The 17,339-nt window shown below is 55.5% G+C and overlaps 1 protein-coding gene and 1 pseudogene across 12 annotated transcripts in view; one reads left to right on the top strand and one right to left on the bottom strand.

Annotated features, from left to right (window-relative positions):
• The window catches only part of BANP (BTG3 associated nuclear protein), a 131,968-nt gene that overhangs the window by 110,455 nt on the left and 4,174 nt on the right, over positions 1-17,339 (top strand). For 10 of the 11 annotated variants that reach the window (XM_030924709.1, XM_030924708.1, XM_030924707.1 and 7 more), the window contains one exon: positions 16,337-16,480. In XM_030924709.1, coding sequence (XP_030780569.1) covers positions 16,337-16,480 — 144 coding nt within the window. The remainder of the gene's footprint in view (positions 1-16,336; positions 16,481-17,339) is intronic. The other variant, XM_030924705.1, reaches the window with a different exon arrangement.
• Positions 5,934-6,487, bottom strand: LOC104655993 (annotated as a pseudogene). Its single transcript, XR_747051.2, has one exon. The product of XR_747051.2 is annotated as a glycine cleavage system H protein, mitochondrial pseudogene (transcript).

Here is a 17,339-nt window from a genome sequence, read left to right as displayed (position 1 = left end):
CACCTGCCTTCAAGGTGCTGGGCCTCACCTGGGCGAGGCCCCGCAAGTCTCACGCTGGCCCAAACGCTGGCCTTGTGATGTGGTCAGCAGCCCTAGCAGCCCTATGTTAACTCCCAAGGCTTTCCTCACCCAGCTCACGAGGTGCTCAGTGTGCTCACTTGGCAGAGGAGCCTGGCGTGTTTGGGTCAGTGCTGAGACCGCATGGGAGTGGACGGCAGGGGTGAGAGCCCCAGGCCCGGTCCGCCCCGCTCTGAAGCCCTGCTCGGGGCCATGCTGCTGCCGCTGTGTGACCCTGCTGAGCCCAGGGCCGTGCTGCTGCAGGAAGCAGGGCACCGTGACTGTGCAGTCAGCGTCCTACTCTCTTTCCTGTCATCTGAAGACTGAGGAGCGGAGTGCTGCACCCTCCCTGTATCGATGCCCTCAGGGTCAGGCAGCAGGCGGTTTGCAGGCCACAGCGCGAGGAGAGCAGGGAAGCCTGGCCGACACTCTCCTTTCTGTCGAGGGAGGACATGAGCCTCGCTCAGCCAGGGCCTGCGGGGCCAGGGCAGCGTCCGGGGTATTTGTGGAGGGCAGCTCATGGCTGGCACCACCTGCAGGAATTCCCCTCACAGTTCTGTGTGGGACGAGAAAGCCAACACCTTGGTTGCAGTATGAGTGATTACAGTCTTCACTACAGCATTTTACAAAATAAGCTCAGTTCAGATGTGTCCGTGCGTGACTACTTTAGCTTGAGCTCTCTCTGGACTGTGGTTGTTTCTGACTGGAATCACCATGATGAAGTCTGCTCCCCACCCCGTCTTTCTCACGGAGAGTTCCTTTTGGTTTCTTGTTTTTCATGCAAGTGTAAGAAAGTAATGGCTTGAAAGCAGCACCGTCTGGACGCAGGTCATGGGCGCAGCCACTTCCCCGCCAGCTCCTCCCAGAGGCGCCTGCTCTTGGCTGAGCTGTCATTGTTGCTGCTTAGGTGTTTTTCACGTGGAGAAAGTTTGGAGAAATGTTTTTAACCTGAAAAACATTTGCAGGGGTTTCTGACTCTTGGTATTGATTTGATAATGGCCACTTGCTGACCTCAGAATTACTTGCCAAGAACAAACTGAGTGAAGATAAGCAATTGTCACATTTAAACCAAGCTTTTCTTTCCCAACGTGAGTGTCTGAAGACAGCACATGGAATTCTAACAGGAAGGGAGGCCAGCGCTCTCCGCCTGCGGGGCTGAGGATATAGCTTGGGGTTTCTGCGGAAGCCAGCAGGTGGTGCGTTAAACGCGCTGCAGAGCCTGGACACCTCCCTGGAGATTGGCCTGTGAGATTCTCGCAGGTAACCATGACTGCAGCGGGAGAACCACGTCATCCAAAACCGAGCGCTCCCACAGGTGCATGAGCACAGGAGCCCCGGCGGGAAGGGGAAGGGGAAGGGGAAGGGGAAGGGGTCGGGGAAGGGGAAGGGGTCGTGGGCCCACATGTATTTTCTCAGCCAGCCCTGGGGCGCTGTGCATACCTGTGGTAGGGCCTCTGTCTGTGCCTCCTCCACACCCGGGGCCTGGGGAGCAGCTTAGACTCCAGGCAGGCACTCGGTGAGATGCCAGAGGGAGCCCCTCACTGTGGGGCAGAAGGCTCTGCCTGGCTTCGCTGCCGAGTCCTGTGAGAGGAGAGGTGTATCAGCCACACCTGTGGCATGCGTCCTCGGGTGGCCAGAGCTCTGACGGTTCCAGGAGAACCCACGTGAATCCTGCTCTGTCGGGCCATGGGGATGGCGCAGTCCTAGGGCCCTTTGTACACGCAGTGTTGACCACATGGTGCTCCCGCGGTGCGTCACCTGCAGGCCTCAAGGTTGCTGAAACGCTGGGGTGGAGCACCTTGCTGTGCGTGTAGAAAGGGGATTTTGGCCTGAAAACATTTTTGGCTATTCAGTTTCCATATGTCTCTCACCGTAGCTCTTGCCTAAATGTGGCATTTCTGGGATGTTGCCTCAGATAGAGAGGGGGCCCCAAGGCTGCGCTCCTTCCCGGAGGGTGGGTTGGGGCCCAAACCTCAGAGCTGCCCCTGCCTGTGCTGAGTTGGGTGAACGCCACAGCCCCTTGCATGTAGGGGACGGATGTCTCAGTCCTCCACAGCTGGGTCAGGCTACTTAGCAGTCCTTCTGAAGAAAGGGCAGGTTCTTCTGAGTTGGAAATTGGAGTTTGGCTTTCGTTTGTTTGTTTTTCGAGACAGAGTCTCTCTCTGTCACCCAGGCCAGTGGCACAATCTAGGCTCACTCCCAGGTTTAAGTGATTCTCCTGCCTCATCCTCCAAGTAGCTAGGATTACAGGCACACACCACCATGCCCGGCTAATTTTTGTCTTTTTTTTTTTTTAGTAGAGACGGGGTGTTGCCATGTTGGCCAGGCTGGTCTCGAAATCCTGACCTCCGGTGATTTGCCAGCCTTGGCCTCCCAAAGTGCCGGGATTACAGGCGTGAGTCACCACGCCTTTTTAAGTTTGGCTTTTTAAGCCATCTATGCTCGTTGTTTCTGAATGTTAGCAGCTCTTTTATTAGGATCCATGGCAGCGTCAAGCTGCTGCAGCTGTGCTTCCCTGTAGACCTGCTCCCGCCCCTGCAAGGGAGGAGTGGGAGAGGGTGTCTAGGGGCAGCTGGGAGGTCTTCAGATTCCCCTTTATGAGGGCAGGGGGCACTCCCCTCAGCTTGCTGCGGGGAGCCACACGTGGGAGGAGGAGGCCCTCAGGATGTTCTCAGGAAGCCATAGACCAGAAGCTTTGGCAACAGAGGACCAGGTGGCCAAGGGGCATGGGGTTACCGCATTCCCACTGAGGACCTGGAAGTGGGCAGACTGGGCCTGGGCTATGAGCCCCACCCCAGGGCTTAGAAATGACAGAAGTCCATTCCCTCACATTTCCAGAAGCCCCATGTCAGAAGGTGTGGGCAGGGCCTGCTTCTGGAGGCTCTGCTGTAAGGGCGGGGCGGTGGGTGAGGCGAGGTGGGGTAGAGGAGGTGTGTGAAGCTGTGGCGTGGGGGCATGACCTTCCCAAGCAGTGCTTGCTGTTCTGGGCTTGAGGCCACACGGCTCCAATCTCTGCCCCTTCTCTGCTTCTCTGTGTTCAGATCTGCCTCTTCTCATAAGGCCCCTGTCACTGGGGTAGGGCCCACCTGAGCCCAGCATGAACTCACTGTAACTCACATCTGCAGAGACTCCGTTTGCAGTTAAGCCCAAGTTCACAGGTACCAGAAGTTCTTGAGAGTTGCTTTTCAAGGGGCATGATTCAGGCCACAGGACCCTCCCCATCCCCATACCATCTTCGACAGAATGATGGCCGCTGCCTCGCCTGGGCCCCACGTTCCTGCAGGCATGTGCTGAGCCCTGGCTCAACAACACAGATGAAGCTTTTTGCAGGAAGATGTGAGTCTGGTGGGGTTCTGGGTGCTTTGGGGCTTCCTGACAGAGACGTGTGCTACTCCTTGCGTCCCATGCCCTACCAACCGCACTGTGGGACGTGACACACGCCAGGCCCCCTCCTCTGCTCCCTGTGTGAGACCGCACGGTCATGGACACCCCGCTGAATGCGCCTAGGTCACGTGCACTTGAGATGCGCCATTGGGGTGGAGTCACCTGGAGCCACAGCCTGGTGGGGAAGGCTCCCATTCAGCCCCCAGACCTGCACACACACCCAGGAGGGCTGAGGTTGGCACTTGGCGGGGCTCTCTGTGTAGTGTGTGGTGAGACTGGCTTGGCCCAGCCATCCGTCTCTGGACCTTCCTCTGCAGATGGTGGGTGCTCCGACTTACCCAAGTGAGGGATGGTCTGCTGCGGCCGAAGGTGCCGACGTGTGAGCGGCTCGTGTGAGAAGTGTACAAAGGAGCTGTTAGCCACCAGTGCATAGCGACCACCTGTCGGCACAGTGGCGAGGCTGTGTGTTTCTAAGCATAACACAGTTTGAAGTGTGTGCAGAGAGCACCATGCATTGCCCTCCGGGCAGAGCCCACCTGATGAAGGGTCTCTCTGGGTCTCCCCAGCCTAGCCTGGTCTGGCCTGCTTGTCATTCCTCCACTCGGATGGTCAGTGTGGGGCTGAGATTGGGAAGGCTGGCCCACCCTCTGTGTAAAAGCCGCGTTTTCCATCACAATTAGGAGGGAGAGCAGCTGACGTTGGACACGCGAGCGGTCCTGTGCGGAGGCTTCCAACTGAAGTGAGCTTAGCGGGAACGCTGGGTCACGTGTTTTTAGAAGTTCGTTCTTTTGCCCTATCGCAGTGGATTCAAACGTATTTTTTGTGCCATACAGTAAGTTTTCCAAGTTAAAGAAATGACCAGAGCCACGAGAGCGGTGCCATCTGGAGGGTGCATGGAGGCACACGGAGGTGGCCTCTTTCTGCGGGGAGGGAGAGGCCCTTCTCACCGTCATCTCTGGGCTGGCCTCTCAGCCCTCGAGGTGTGAAATTGGATGGCAGCCTGGCCGGGCTCCCCGACCTGCCCCCTCCCTTTCCTGGGGACGCCTGAGCAGCACCATGGCGATGGGAGGCTTGTGCACGCATCATGCAGATACATCCTTACTTTCTTCCCACTCTTCGTCATCCCCTGCCCACCCACCCTCCCTCTCACCATCCAGAAGCCAGAGACCTGTGGTCCATGGGGAGTGCCAGAGGCCTCGGGGTTGACTTTGGTTGTGTTCTTAAGTGTCCCCCACCCTGCCCCAGTCAGTCAGAAGACCCCAAGACACACACGTGGTTAAGGTCACTCCCAGGAGCACCGCCCTGCTGGAAGAGTGGAGTGGGCGGCAAGCACCCGCAGGCCTCCACTTCCCTTCCTTTGAGTTTTTAGCCTTTGTTTTGCCTTCTGCCAAGGCTGTGCTTGAGGTTCATGCTGAACCGCTGGAGCCAGCTGCGGAGCACTGTGGAGACTGCCGTGCGTGGGGGCTGCTGTGCCCAGTGGGGACTGCCGTGTGTGGGGACTGCTGTGCGTGCTGCTTGCCAGGAGGCACCTTTGTGTGACTGTGGGGTCCCCTGGGCCATCTTGCCATCGCTCCGGGCTGTAAATCTGGCTTATAGCTGTTAGTCTGTTAGCTTTGAAACTGAGCCTTTTTGGCCTGAAGGATGATTTTCTAAAAGGTTGGATCAGCTGACTTAAACCCTGAGGTCTCCAAGAAGCCTCTGTATGCTGTTTCTTGTTCTCGAGGAGGAACAGGTTTGCGCATTTGCCTGTGCTGGCCTGCCATGTGTGCTGTTTCTGACCAGCCACTAATGGGTGATTTGGTTTGTGAAAAGCATTAGAAATGGAATTTAAGGACACGTATTAGTATTCCCATCAGTGGGTTTAAAGTCTTAAAAATGATGATGTGGCCTTTTGGCATTTGCTGTAGGGACATAGGAGAAAGATTTTAGGCCAGTTGAGGGCATCACTGGGATGAGCCTCTTGTCTCTGAGCACCTCGTTTTTCTTTTCTTTTTCTTTTTCTTTTTTCTTTCTTTTTTTTTTTTTTTGAAGAAGTATTTTATTATTTTGCTGCAAAGCTGTTGCTTCACCATATAAAAATAGCACCAGCAAATGCAGTGTATTGCAAAATCAAGATAGTGGTGTGTCATCTGACACTGTACAAGCAACAAAAACCCCTTCACTCCCAGTTATTTCCAATGGAAAGATCATTAAGTATTTCATCCCAAATCCAGGGATGGATATATGCAAGTTACAATATTATATAAGGCTTAAGAATAACAACGTTATCTTTGAATTATGTAATTTTTAAAACTAGTTTTTACCATGGATAATTTAATGAATTCTGAACACTAGAGCCTAGTCTAAAATCTATAATCATTAGAAAGTTAAAGGGCATTTTCCTTCATTAGCAGCGTTAACAGTAGTTTTTTTCTTCTCCATCGGTAATGCTAAAAGTTGCTATTCTAAGTCTTCTATCCACCACTAATTTAAGACAATCTGCTGGGTTGCGGTATTTCATACTATTTAGGGGTTCCATTTTCACTCCTCAATAGATTTGATGTATTTCTCATATGCTTCTTCACTCATAAGTTCATCTAGTTCTGAAGGGTTACTCAGTGTCCTCTTGATCAGCCAACCATCTTCATAACAAGATGTGTTTACAAGTCCTGGATTTTCTGCAAGAGCTTCATTAATTTCAGTTACTTCTCCTGATAAAGGAGAATAGAGTTCACTAGCAGCTTTCACACTTTCCAAAGCACCAAACTCATCTTGTTTGTTCAATTTTGTCCCAACTTCAGGTAGACTACAGTAAACAACATCTCCCAATGCTTCCTGTGCAAAATTGCTGATTCCCACTGTTCCAATACCATTTTCTGTTGTTACCCATTCGTGTTTCTCTGTGAATTTACGCACCGAGAGCAGAGCGGGTCGCGTGCGCAGTGTCCGGACGGCGCCCGCCCCCAACTGCCAGGGCCTCAGCGGGCAGGGCGCGGCGGGGGACGGGACCGCGCGCAGGGTGCAGAGCAGGTCCCGCACGCACGCTCTGCACCACTCGCAGCGCCATGTTCGCAGGGCTTTTTTCTTTTTTTGAGACAGAATTTTTGCTCTTGTTGCCCAGGCTGGAGTGCAATGGCGCGATCTCAGCTCACTGCCACCTCTGCCTCCCGGGTTCAAGCAATTCTCCTGCCTCAGCCTCCCTAGTAGCTGGGATTACAGGCACGCGCCTCCACGCTGGCTAATTTTGTATTTTTAGTAGAGACAGGGTTTCTCCATGTTGGTCAGGCTGGTCTCGAACTCCCAACCTCAGGGGATCCATCCACCTCAGCCTCCCAAAGTGCTGGGATTACAGGCATGAGCCACCGCGCCCGGCCTGAGCACCTCATTTTTCTAGTATGAGGAAGCTACTTTTGAAATGAACATCTAAATTTCCTTCATACCTTAACAAGTTGGATTCAAAGCTGAATGACAAAAACAAAGGACTTCTTGGCTTTTCCAGCACACCTGTGGATTAGTGGTTTCATCCTTGTTTCTGTCCACACACTTCAACAGTGTTGAGAGTATATCCTTTAAGTGCGTGGGGGGTAGGGTTCTTTGGTTTTGCAGTTGCAAACCAACGCAAGTGGATTCTTGGTTAGATTCAGGATTTTGTATCTAAATAGTACTGAGAAGTCCTTGGGCTTCTTGCATTGACCTTAGAGTTACACCGGTTTAGCATGATCTCAGTTACGTATTACACAGAAGTTCTGCATTCTCAGTAGATAGAGGAAACCAGATGTGTGTGCTCAAAATGCAGTGCTTTTAGGCCGGGATTCCCTCAGTCGGCTGCTCCCATTCCTATCTTCTGCCACTTTCTTTTATCTGAAAACAACTGGCTCCATTTCAGAAATGTTCAGGGGAAACCCTCTGAATGGTAAAGTAGCACACGTCTCCAGCCCTGTCCCCAAGCCTCTCTCGAGATGATGAGGTGCTGCCCTTTGGGAAGTCTGCTTGAAGTTCAGCCGCAGGCCGGCGTCACTGGAGCCTGGGAGCCAGGACACTGTCCGTTCCCGTAAGCGGCTTCTGCATTCCAGAGCCGGTTTGGAAATGCCTCAGACCGGGGCCGGGCTGACATAAAGCCGGCAGGGAGAGGGAAGAAGGAATTGAACGTTCATTGTTGGGCACCAAGTGGGAATTCAGCCCAGCTTGCTCTACCCCTGAAGGCCTGCATCAGACTTGGGGTTCCTTTCATCTCGGGGCTCCGTCCTCCCAGGAGCAGGATCAACTGCGCAGATCCAGGGCACTCATCTTGGGCTGTGCAGCATTCTGTGGGGACCCTGGCACGACCTCATTTTTGCTGCTTCGCATTTAAGATCTGACCCCGAGTTTTACTCTTTGCCAATTTATTTTAAAGTCCAAATCAACAAATTATATCTCAGCCTCCCATGTGTTTTAAGAGGCTGCGCAGTGCATGGAGGTGCCCTCAGCCTGCAGCAGCGCAGCCAAGCGGAGGGCGCACCGCCGCCTTCTGCATGACTGTTCTCAGGGTGCGCCGCGCCTTCGTTTCTGCGCGTTTCACGGCATTGCCTTTCAGTATCTGCCCCTGACTCTGGTTCCCTTGTTTCCAGGCCCAGTGCCTCGGCTCTCACCTCTTGGCCCTTCCCTCCCCGACGTGGACGCTTTCTGCCCTGGCCTGGGTGCTGGTCCCGGAAGGAGGAGTTGTGTTGTCGTGGTCCTCCCTGCCCTTCTACATGGCCCGGCTTGGCGTCCTTGCTTAGTTAATAGAAATTCAGTGTTTCATTATGAAATCTACATATGGCAAAAATATGAAACAATCCACCAGGTCCATAGAGAAAGTGAGTCCCCTCCCAGCCTGGACTCTCAGCCCCTCGGTGGGGTGACTGTTGGTCATTTCTCATCTCGCCTTCTGTGCACAAGCTCCTGTGTTGGTTTTGTAATCACTTTACATTTTAAAAGATCTCTTGATAGATGAGTTTAAGATCAGATCACAGCTGTTCTTAATGAGACTTGGGAAACCGTGTTGCTGGTTTCCAAGACGGTTCTGCCGTCCTCTGGCTGTGGAAGGCACGTCATGGCATCCTGCCAGTGATGATGCTCCTGCCAGCATTGCCAGTGACATGACTTTTCACACGATCTATGCAGCTCATTACACTGGAAGAATTACAGTGTCAGAAACCTCAGAATCTAACTTTGCAGCTTTACAATAACAACGAAGGTAGGCATACCCAAGTGGTAAATGAAAATAAAAGTAGAAAATGTTCTCAACTGGGAATGCATTTGAAAAGTCGTGACTTTCAAATGTTTCTATGTTGATTTTGTCTTGATAAGTTTTTCAGAAATGAGCGAAGCACTTAACATACACGTAAGATTTGAAGAAAGAGGTACCGGGGCTTTTGTGAGGAACAAAGGCACAGACCTTGTTGCTGCCCTGGAACTCGTGTTCTCATGGGGGCCAACCACAAGCAGGCACCGGCACCGGGGGACCAGGGTCAGGGGGCTCTCTTCAGAGGCAGCAGAGCGTGAGGCTGGGGCAGGAGGTATCGGGGGCTTGAGAGGTGCAGGGGAGCAGGGGGAGAGTGGAGGGGGTGGACAGCGAGGTGGTGGATGGTGAGGCAGGCGTGCGTCCACAGCGGGGCCTGCCTCCATGGCGGCACTCCCACCGCCCTGTGCGTCCTTTGCACCCTTGCCCTGTGGTTACTTGTGGTCAGGGACAGTGGCTTCATCTCCCTTAGCACCCTTGGAAGCAGTGGTGGCATCATGGACCTGGGAGAGTGGCTTTTGTTTGGGGGACAGATATGCCCATTCACTTGGGGTTCAAGAAATGAGTGGGCCTTGAATGAGTAAAACAGCTCACCTGCCTCCCGTGGACAGATGCTCCTAGGAAGCGGCCAGGTGTCCAGGCCAGAATTGGGTTGGCCATGTGTCCCCTTGACTTTCCTCCACTCGAGTTTGCCGAGGAGAGGGCATCGCCAGGCTGGGCGCCTGTGTGGTACCACGTGGCACTCACTGAGGAGGCCTGGGGACCCCACCCGGACATGCCTTCCTCCCTTAAAAAACAATGATATTTTTGCCAGACACAGACTCCTGTGGAGGCCCCCATGGCTGGCAGTGCTAGATGGGAGCCTGGTACCTGCATGCGGGTGGGGATGCTGCCTCTCTTGCCCCCAGGGCACTCTTCTGGCTGGGACAGGAGACAGCCAGGACCCCACCTTCAGCTTCTGAGGGCCATGGCCCTCAGGCTGTTAGGAGGCCCTGGGAAGCAGCTAGAGCCCAGTGGCCACCAGGGGAACACGAGTCAGAGGACGGTTCATTTTTTTTTCTCCTCCAATTTTTGTTTTGGCTTTTAAAAACTCCTACAGTGCAAACTCTTTCTAATGGAAAAGAGTGGTTGCTCTCCTTGCAGCTGCCAGCCCGCCCTGAAGGCACAGACTGCCAGGCCTTTTGTTTCTGTTGTTTTTGCTGTTTGGGAATTTGATGTTTTAATAAAGAGCCCTTCGGGGACCTGGCTGGAGGCTCCTGTGGCTGCCGTAACAAACGACCACAGACCCCATGGCTTTACCGGAGGGCGTAAGCCCATCCTGGGTCTCAGTGGGCTGAAAGCAAGGCAGGGTTGGTCCTTCTGGAGGCTCCAGGGGAAAATTCGTTTTCTTGCCTTTTCCAGCTTCTAGAGGCCACCCGCATCCCCTGCCTCCTGGCCCCATCCGTCTTCAAAGCCAGCAGTGGCCAGGTGAGTCCTTTGTACATCTCATCTCCCCCACCCTCTGCGGCTGGGAGGAGCCTCTGCTTTTAAAGACCCCCACGATGACACTGGGCCCACCTGGCCATCCAGGGTCATCTCACCATGTGAGGTTGATCACTTGAGCCACATCTGTGAGGTCCCTTTGCCCATGTAAAGTCACACCACAGGGCCCAGGGATTGGGACCTGGGTATCTTTGTGGGGTGGGTAGCTCTACCTAGCACAGCCAGCTGGGGTGAGATGCGCTTGCAAGTGCTTTCTGAAGACATGACAGGAACGGGGGAAGGATTTCTCGCCATCTTTTGTTCAGAAAATTGATAGCACCGTGGCGATGGTTGCCTCAGGCTGAACTGGTCAACCTAGGAGGGAGGAGAACAGGGACCGGCTTTGCTTTTGTTTTTATTCAGGAGAACTGGGCTGGTGGGCAGGACCAGCTTGCATGCTTTCTCAGCTAGAGCACAAAGAAAGCGAGGTATGGAAGGGCACCCCAATCCCGGGAAGCCCGCAGGATCCCAGCCCCACGGTGTCGCCAGTGGAGCAGCTCCGCTCTGGGAGGACCCCCCGCCATGCTTGCCTTCTACCTCCTTCCTGTCCCTCCTGGGCCCACTGCCCAGCTTAGGGTTCTTGGTGGGGACGGGAGCGGGAGAGGGTGTACGCCTGCGCCTGCGACTTCTGCACACCTGGGACAGCGTCTGAGCAGCCTCTGCCATCCCGCTACTGCGGCAGGTGCAGGGCGAGCTGTGACCATGCGAGGTGGCCTCGGGGCAGACGGGGCTTCTTCCAGACACGTTCCTTAGAGCACCAAGGACTCAAAAGAGCCTTTCCTCACGAAAGGGCCCTCTGCCGGGGGACCCTTAGAGTACACAGCTTTTAGACTCTGAGATGAGGTTCATGAACTGCTCAATAAATGTATTAACAGGAAGTGAATGCCAGGGAACATTCCTCACCCCCAAGGCTGACATTACCAACGGGTGATAAATTTCCTTTGAGTGAAACTTGGGCGTTTGGTGTCATTTCTCTCTGTGGCACTGGTGCTGCCTTGTGGATTGCTGGGCGCTGCGGGCCTGGCTGCCTGGTGAAGGGCCTCCGCCACGCCCACAGCCAGGAGGCACTCAAGGAACCCCGCTTCGACGCGGTCTCTGACACTGTGGCCTCTGTTCCCAAAAACAAGTGCCTGCTGCTCTTTCTTCCTAAAATTCTGTTTATTTTCAGCTGAGCTGTGTTGTTCACGTAAAGTAAAACCACATTGCCTGGAAAAATGTAGTTTTGAGGCAGAAATGAGAAGATCCTACTCCATAAATCCAGGATTAAACTAGAAGTTTCTGTTGCTAGATTCTTGAAAAACTCAAAACATTGAATCATTTTGTTCCGTTTTTCTCCCCCCCAGAAAGATGCCAAACCTTGCCTACGTTGCCTGTGTGTGTCTTTGCCATTCGCCTTCAAAACGCCGCTCCCAGTGGTGCTGGGGCTCCCTCTTACTCCCTTGGGAGACTTGAGGGTCTTCCAGGGCGGAGGGGAGGCAGCGGTGCTGTCAGTGGCTGTGCGAGGCTGGGTGACTCTGCAGGGCAGAGGTCAGAGCCGTCGGCCAGGGCACGTTGCCACAGCGACCTGGACGTTTTTGGATGGAGGTACCAGGCAAATGTTTTGCTGAGTTTTGTACTCGCCTGGGAACCCAGTTGTAGGAATGCACGCTCACTCTTTTATTGGTGTTGGACACACAGCACGTGGCAGGGTCCTAGGGCCGAGGTGTGTGGGGGGAGCTGAGACCGCTGACCTTTAACCCTTTGCAGCTCTGTGCTGCCTGCCACTCAGTGTATTCTTTGCTTTGATGCCAGTGGAGTGGCCAACTGGCCTGTGTGGCTGGTCTCATGGGGCCGAGGGGGCCAGAGTCGCTGGGCTGGGTGTGGGGCGTCACAGCTCTTTGGCCTCTCAGCCCCCGGCCAATGTCGCCCAGGTGTCTTGCCCAGTGCTGTGTGGTTCCCACCTACACCACATCTGCGCCGGGGCCTCCCTCAGGGAGGAGACTCGAGCTGGAACCAGGCTGTGACCCTGTGCCCTGCTGCGTGCCGCCGCCCCCCCCGCCAAAGATGGGACCCAGGGGCTGTGTCCTGAGGGGCTGTAGGCCAGCCCCACCTCACCTGTTGTACTGCCACTGCTCAAACCTGATTTCTGAGATACTTCATGGGTATTTTATGCCAGAGTTTCAGAGTCCTATATTTCCTTGGCACTATTTCCAAATCTAAGGGGTCAGCTGCTGCTGCTTCCATTCAGAGCTGCTCCCCAGTGTCCGCCCCTCCCTGTGCCTCACAGCGCTCACCCTGCCGTGCTCCGGCCATCCCTGCCCTGGACGGCCAGCTGCCCCAGTCCTGGTCGCCCGCCCTGTCACTGACCTCGCCCTGCTCCACCCCAGGGTAAACCCCAGGTCTCCACCCAACCTGTCAAACTCCCCACTCCGTCCTTCCTGCCTGGTTACACCCTGAGATGAGGGGACCCTGGCAATGTTCCCAGCTGAACCTTGCTTTCCCACAGTTACACGTCGCTCGGGGCCTCCCTGTAGCATCCAATGTGTCAGTACCCCCTCCGTCCCCAACAGACGTGCCCTCCCCCTGTTGTCTGCCTGCTTGTCTTCAGTCCGTGACACGCCGCGTATGTGATGAGGAGGTGCTTGGAGTGGCACCTTTCCGCGTGTGGCCACGCACTTCGTTTCCGTTTTCACACGTGGTTTAGAGCTGGGTGTCCGACAGAGGTGCCCAAAGTGGAAAGCGTCGTGCACTCGGCCCACCTATGGCCCTTGCAGAGCTCCGGCTGTGGCACAGGCTCCCAAGAGCTGGGGATGGAGGAGGCGCGGGCTTGCCGTGTGCTCCTTTGCTGCTCGCCCAAGGCTTGGCTTTCCTGGTGGTCACCTGGTTGGCGTGAACCTTGGGCTTGCGCCAGGGTCCTCCTGCTGTCGTGGAGGGCAGGCAGGTGGGTGGACGCTTGGGAGTTACCAGTCAAGTCCCTGTGCCGCGCAGACCATTTCCTGAAGGTCAGGAATTTTCAAGGCCTCGGCCTGGTAGGAATAGTTGAGAAACACTGGTTCAGGCAGCTTGCTTTATTCACAGCCCTGAGACACCTTTGGGACAGCCCCTGAGGATATTTTTTCCGGAACTTTCTCGGGGTCTCTGTCGTGATGAGTGGGAAATGCAGTTTGGCAGGTCCTCATGGAAGAGCCCACCAGTGCAGGTGCTGGCTGCCACCTCCAGTGGGCACCAGCCCGGGGTCTGGGGCAGGAACGTGGGTGGCTGCGGATCCACCCAGGACAAAGCGACTGCCTCAGTGCATGGTGGAACTGAGTACAGAACTCCTCCCCTGCCCACTTTCCAAGTGCGGGCTTACCCGGCCTATTTCCAGGCATCACTGAAAAGTTACTGGCGGGTTTGCACATCGGTAGGAACGTCTGCTCTCCCTTCCTTCCTCGGGAAGAAGGTTCTCTCCAGGGGCTCCACCTCCCTGGGCGCCCTCGTCCCCAGCCTCATGGTCTTAGCCAGAGTCTCTGCGGCTGACAGGGCCTTCTCCCTCTCCTGCCCCGTCCCTGCACCCAGCCCAGCTGCGGCCCCAGGCCCAGATGCACGGCGCTCCAGTGGGCTTGCCCCGTCCTGTGAAACAGAGTCCAGAAACCTCAGTGTGCTTGTCGTCAGGCTGGGTTCCGAATGGCGTGCTGTCGCTGTGGGACCTCGGGAACCCAGGTGCTTCTGTATGGCCTCTGCCCCCACCTGCTGTGTGATGGAAGCCCAGCCCCTAAATGCCCCTACCCCTGCCCAGGTCTCACTTTCTCATCTGTAAATGGCACCTGGACCCAAGGGCCAGCAGCCCCTTTGTCAGCATTCTGATGTCAGTGCACGTACTTCACAATGCTCTGCTCTTTCTGTTCATCACCAAAAGACTAACGTTTGTTCCTTGGAAGAAGACTACAGTTCACCCTTGAACAATGTGGGTTTGAACCATGAGGATCCACTTATACGTGGATTTTCTTTCAATAAAATTTATACTGAGCGTGCCTCCCTCCTCTTCCACCTCCTCTCTATCTCTTGCCTCTGCTGCCCTGAGACAGCAAGGCCAGCCCCTCCTGTTTCTCCTCTTCCCCCCAGCCCCAGTCAGCATGTGGACAGTGAGGATGAAGGCCTGGGTGACGATTCACTTCCGCTTAATAAAGATCCACTTCTGCTTAATGAATAGCAGCCGTATTTCCTGCTGCCTGTGCCTTTCTGAATACCACGTTTTACCTCACTCACTCTATTAGAGGAATACAGTAGATGGTACGCAACACAGCACATGAAATACCCGCTCACTGACTGCTCTTGGTAGGGCCACTGGTCAACGGGCTGTTAGTAGTTAAGTTCTGGGGAGTCAGAGGCTGTACGTGACTTCAGCTGCACAAGGGGTCAGTGCCTCTAACCCTTGTGGTGCTGAAGGACCAGCTGCACAATGAATTAATCCCCAGGACCGCGCCAGGCCTGCGTCCGACACCTGGACTCAGAGGCCTCTGCAGTAGGGGCCGTCGGGTAAAGAAACCCCAGAGTCCAGCAGGACATTCTGACTCCGGCCATATTCCTTCTAGTATAGCATCTGTTTGAGACAACAAAATCCCGAGGCAGAAGGTTGACGCTCCTTGGGTTCATTCTGATGGCTTGGCTGGTCCCCCGAGGCTGATCCCCCGAGGCTGGTGTGCTCGCAAGTGGTGGCTGGCAGGGTTGCCAGGTTTGTCTGTAAAGGGACAGAGGGGATGGGTTTTCAGCTTTGGGGGGCACAGCTGGTCTCGTCACAGCTGTTCAGCATGGCCCTTGCTTGGGTCATGACAGGCCAGTACGTGGGGGGCCTGCAGGCCTGTGGATGCCCACTGAAGATGGAGGTTCCTAGAATTGTCATGTGGCACAAAATTTTTTTTGCCTTTTTTTCTGTCATTAAAAATCATTTAAAAGCCATTCTCAGCTCACAGCTGTACAAAAGCAGCCAGCAGGTTTGATCTGGACGCTGTGCTTTGCTAACCTCAGTGTAGAGTAAACTATACTTTGTGTCTTTAAAAGGCTTCTCTTCTAGCATTGCAGGTGAACTTTGCTTAGAAACATAACTATTTTTAAAAGCACATGTAGGTGAAGTCTAGTCTTTAAAGCACTTGTAGGTGAAATCCCTGGTCTGGGGCTGTCTCTGCAGTGTGTTTGCAGGGGCCATGCTTGCTCTGTGCAGTGCTGCTGTCATCCAGGGCAGGTCCCACGGGAGGGCCGCTGTGGCCAGGCTCCATGGGGTGGGGCACCCTGGGACAGGGGCTGCTGCTCTTCCCAGGGCCACCAGGGAGACTCTCAGTGCATAGAGTGCGGTTCTGTGTGGAAGTTGTGGGGTGCATCTCCTGGCCCTTCCATAGTGGGACGCAGCCTCAAGTGAAGACCCCACGGCCCATGGCAAGTGCCTCAGAGCTGGGGCCGCCCACCTGCCTGCCTGGGCCCTCTTGACACTGGAGCTGCCTGCCTGGCTGTTGGAGCACCCGGTGGATTCAGTGGGAAGTGGGCATTGGTGCTCACAGGTGATGGGGTCACCAGAGCCCACCCAGGGGCCCCTCACCTGTCCCCCATTCTCATCCCACACTCTGGGAGGCGGTACAAGGTTGGGAGGGCCAGCGGGACTCTGCCACCAGGACTCACTTCCGCCCGTCTTGGAACTGGGCCTTGCTTTCCTGCAAGCTTCTCCTGAGTTCTCAGTGCCCACTAGCAGCTCCTTTGCTTTCCCTGAGGCCTTGAGGTGACTCTGCCTTGGAAATGGGGAGGGTTTGGGTCTCAGCCTCCCTCGTGGTCCTGGTTTGGGTCTGAGCCCTGCCTGGCGCTCTGGGAGCCTGTGCTCTCCATGGTTGCCGTTGGGTTTTTCCAGGGGGCCCTGTGGCGTTGGCTTTTGCTCTCTGTGGAAGCTCTGCCTTGCTTTTTTTTTCCCTTTTGTCCGCTCTGTAGGTGCTTGAGGGGGAGTTACAGATCCAGCCGAGACTCAGTGGCACTCTCCCTGGATCTGACGCAACTCGAGAGTGATGGGGAGACAGGATGTGCCACAGAGTCCTCAGTGTGGCCCTGAGGCCGTGTCCCTGCCGCTCAGGGTGTGCAGTCTGCGGAGCCGCGTGGGTTGTGGGCCATGCCACTGACGGGCCTGTGTTTCTCCAGGTGCTGCAGGGCGCACAGCTGATCGCCGTGGCCTCCTCGGACCCCGCGGCGGCGGGCGTGGATGGATCGCCGCTCCAGGGCAGTGACATCCAGGTTCAGTACGTGCAGCTGGCGCCGGTGAGTGACCACACGGCCGGGGCGCAGGTGAGTCTGGGGCCCCGCGCCAGGACAGTGAAGTGATGGCACGGCTGCCTGCTGCTGCCACCGGGCACACGTGGCCCCGGGGCTTTCTCGTGCCTCCTCCCGTGCGGAGGGCGTGTGATCGGACGCGGACGCCCATCTGAGGCTCCACGTCTCCCAGCACCGTGAACGTGAAGGTGAGAAGGTAGATCCTACCCCAGTTCTACATTTCAGCTGATTCTGGAGACTGTCCTGCGTCAATGTTGGTAAATTCAGGGGCAGAAGTGAAGCTCTGCCCTGTCCTCCCTCCACAGAGCCCTTTCCTGTGGGCTGAGGAGCATGGGGCCCCTGTCAGCACGAGAGCTCCCTGCCCCTTGGCGAAGGCCTCAGCTTGGGGCAGAGCCAGCACCTCGGGCCGTCGTGACCCTAGCGTCCGCCGAAACAAAGTGCAGGTCTGCTGTGCTCTGTGGATGGCCTGGCGGGCTCATGGCCGGCATCTCCAGACCTCGCAGGCGGAAGCGCCTGAGGGTGAGGATGTGCTGACATGCCCAGGGTGGCCGAGGCCCAGACAAGAGCCCCGTGATGCCATGGGCTGTTTGCTCTGAACACAGGAGGCGGAAGGCAGCCCTGTGTCCAGGAGCAGTCTTGGTCCCGCAGCCTCCATGCCGCCTGGTTTGGGAACGTGCCCAACCAGGACTTTTCCTTGTTCTACCTCCAGCCTGGTGGTTGACTGCTGCCCAGCCCTTTGGGAACATTCTGGCTGCTGTCTCTGGGTCTGTTCCTCTCCTTCCTGTGGACCCAGCACTGGTGATCCACCTGTGTCTTGATGCCATCCATCTTCAATGCTTAGAATTAAAATCCTAGATGTCTGAGCAGCCTTTCC

The sequence above is a fragment of the Rhinopithecus roxellana genome, chromosome 20, assembly GCF_007565055.1.
Source record: "Rhinopithecus roxellana isolate Shanxi Qingling chromosome 20, ASM756505v1, whole genome shotgun sequence".
NCBI lineage: Eukaryota > Metazoa > Chordata > Mammalia > Primates > Cercopithecidae > Rhinopithecus > Rhinopithecus roxellana.
This window is presented reverse-complemented; position numbering and strand designations above follow the sequence as displayed.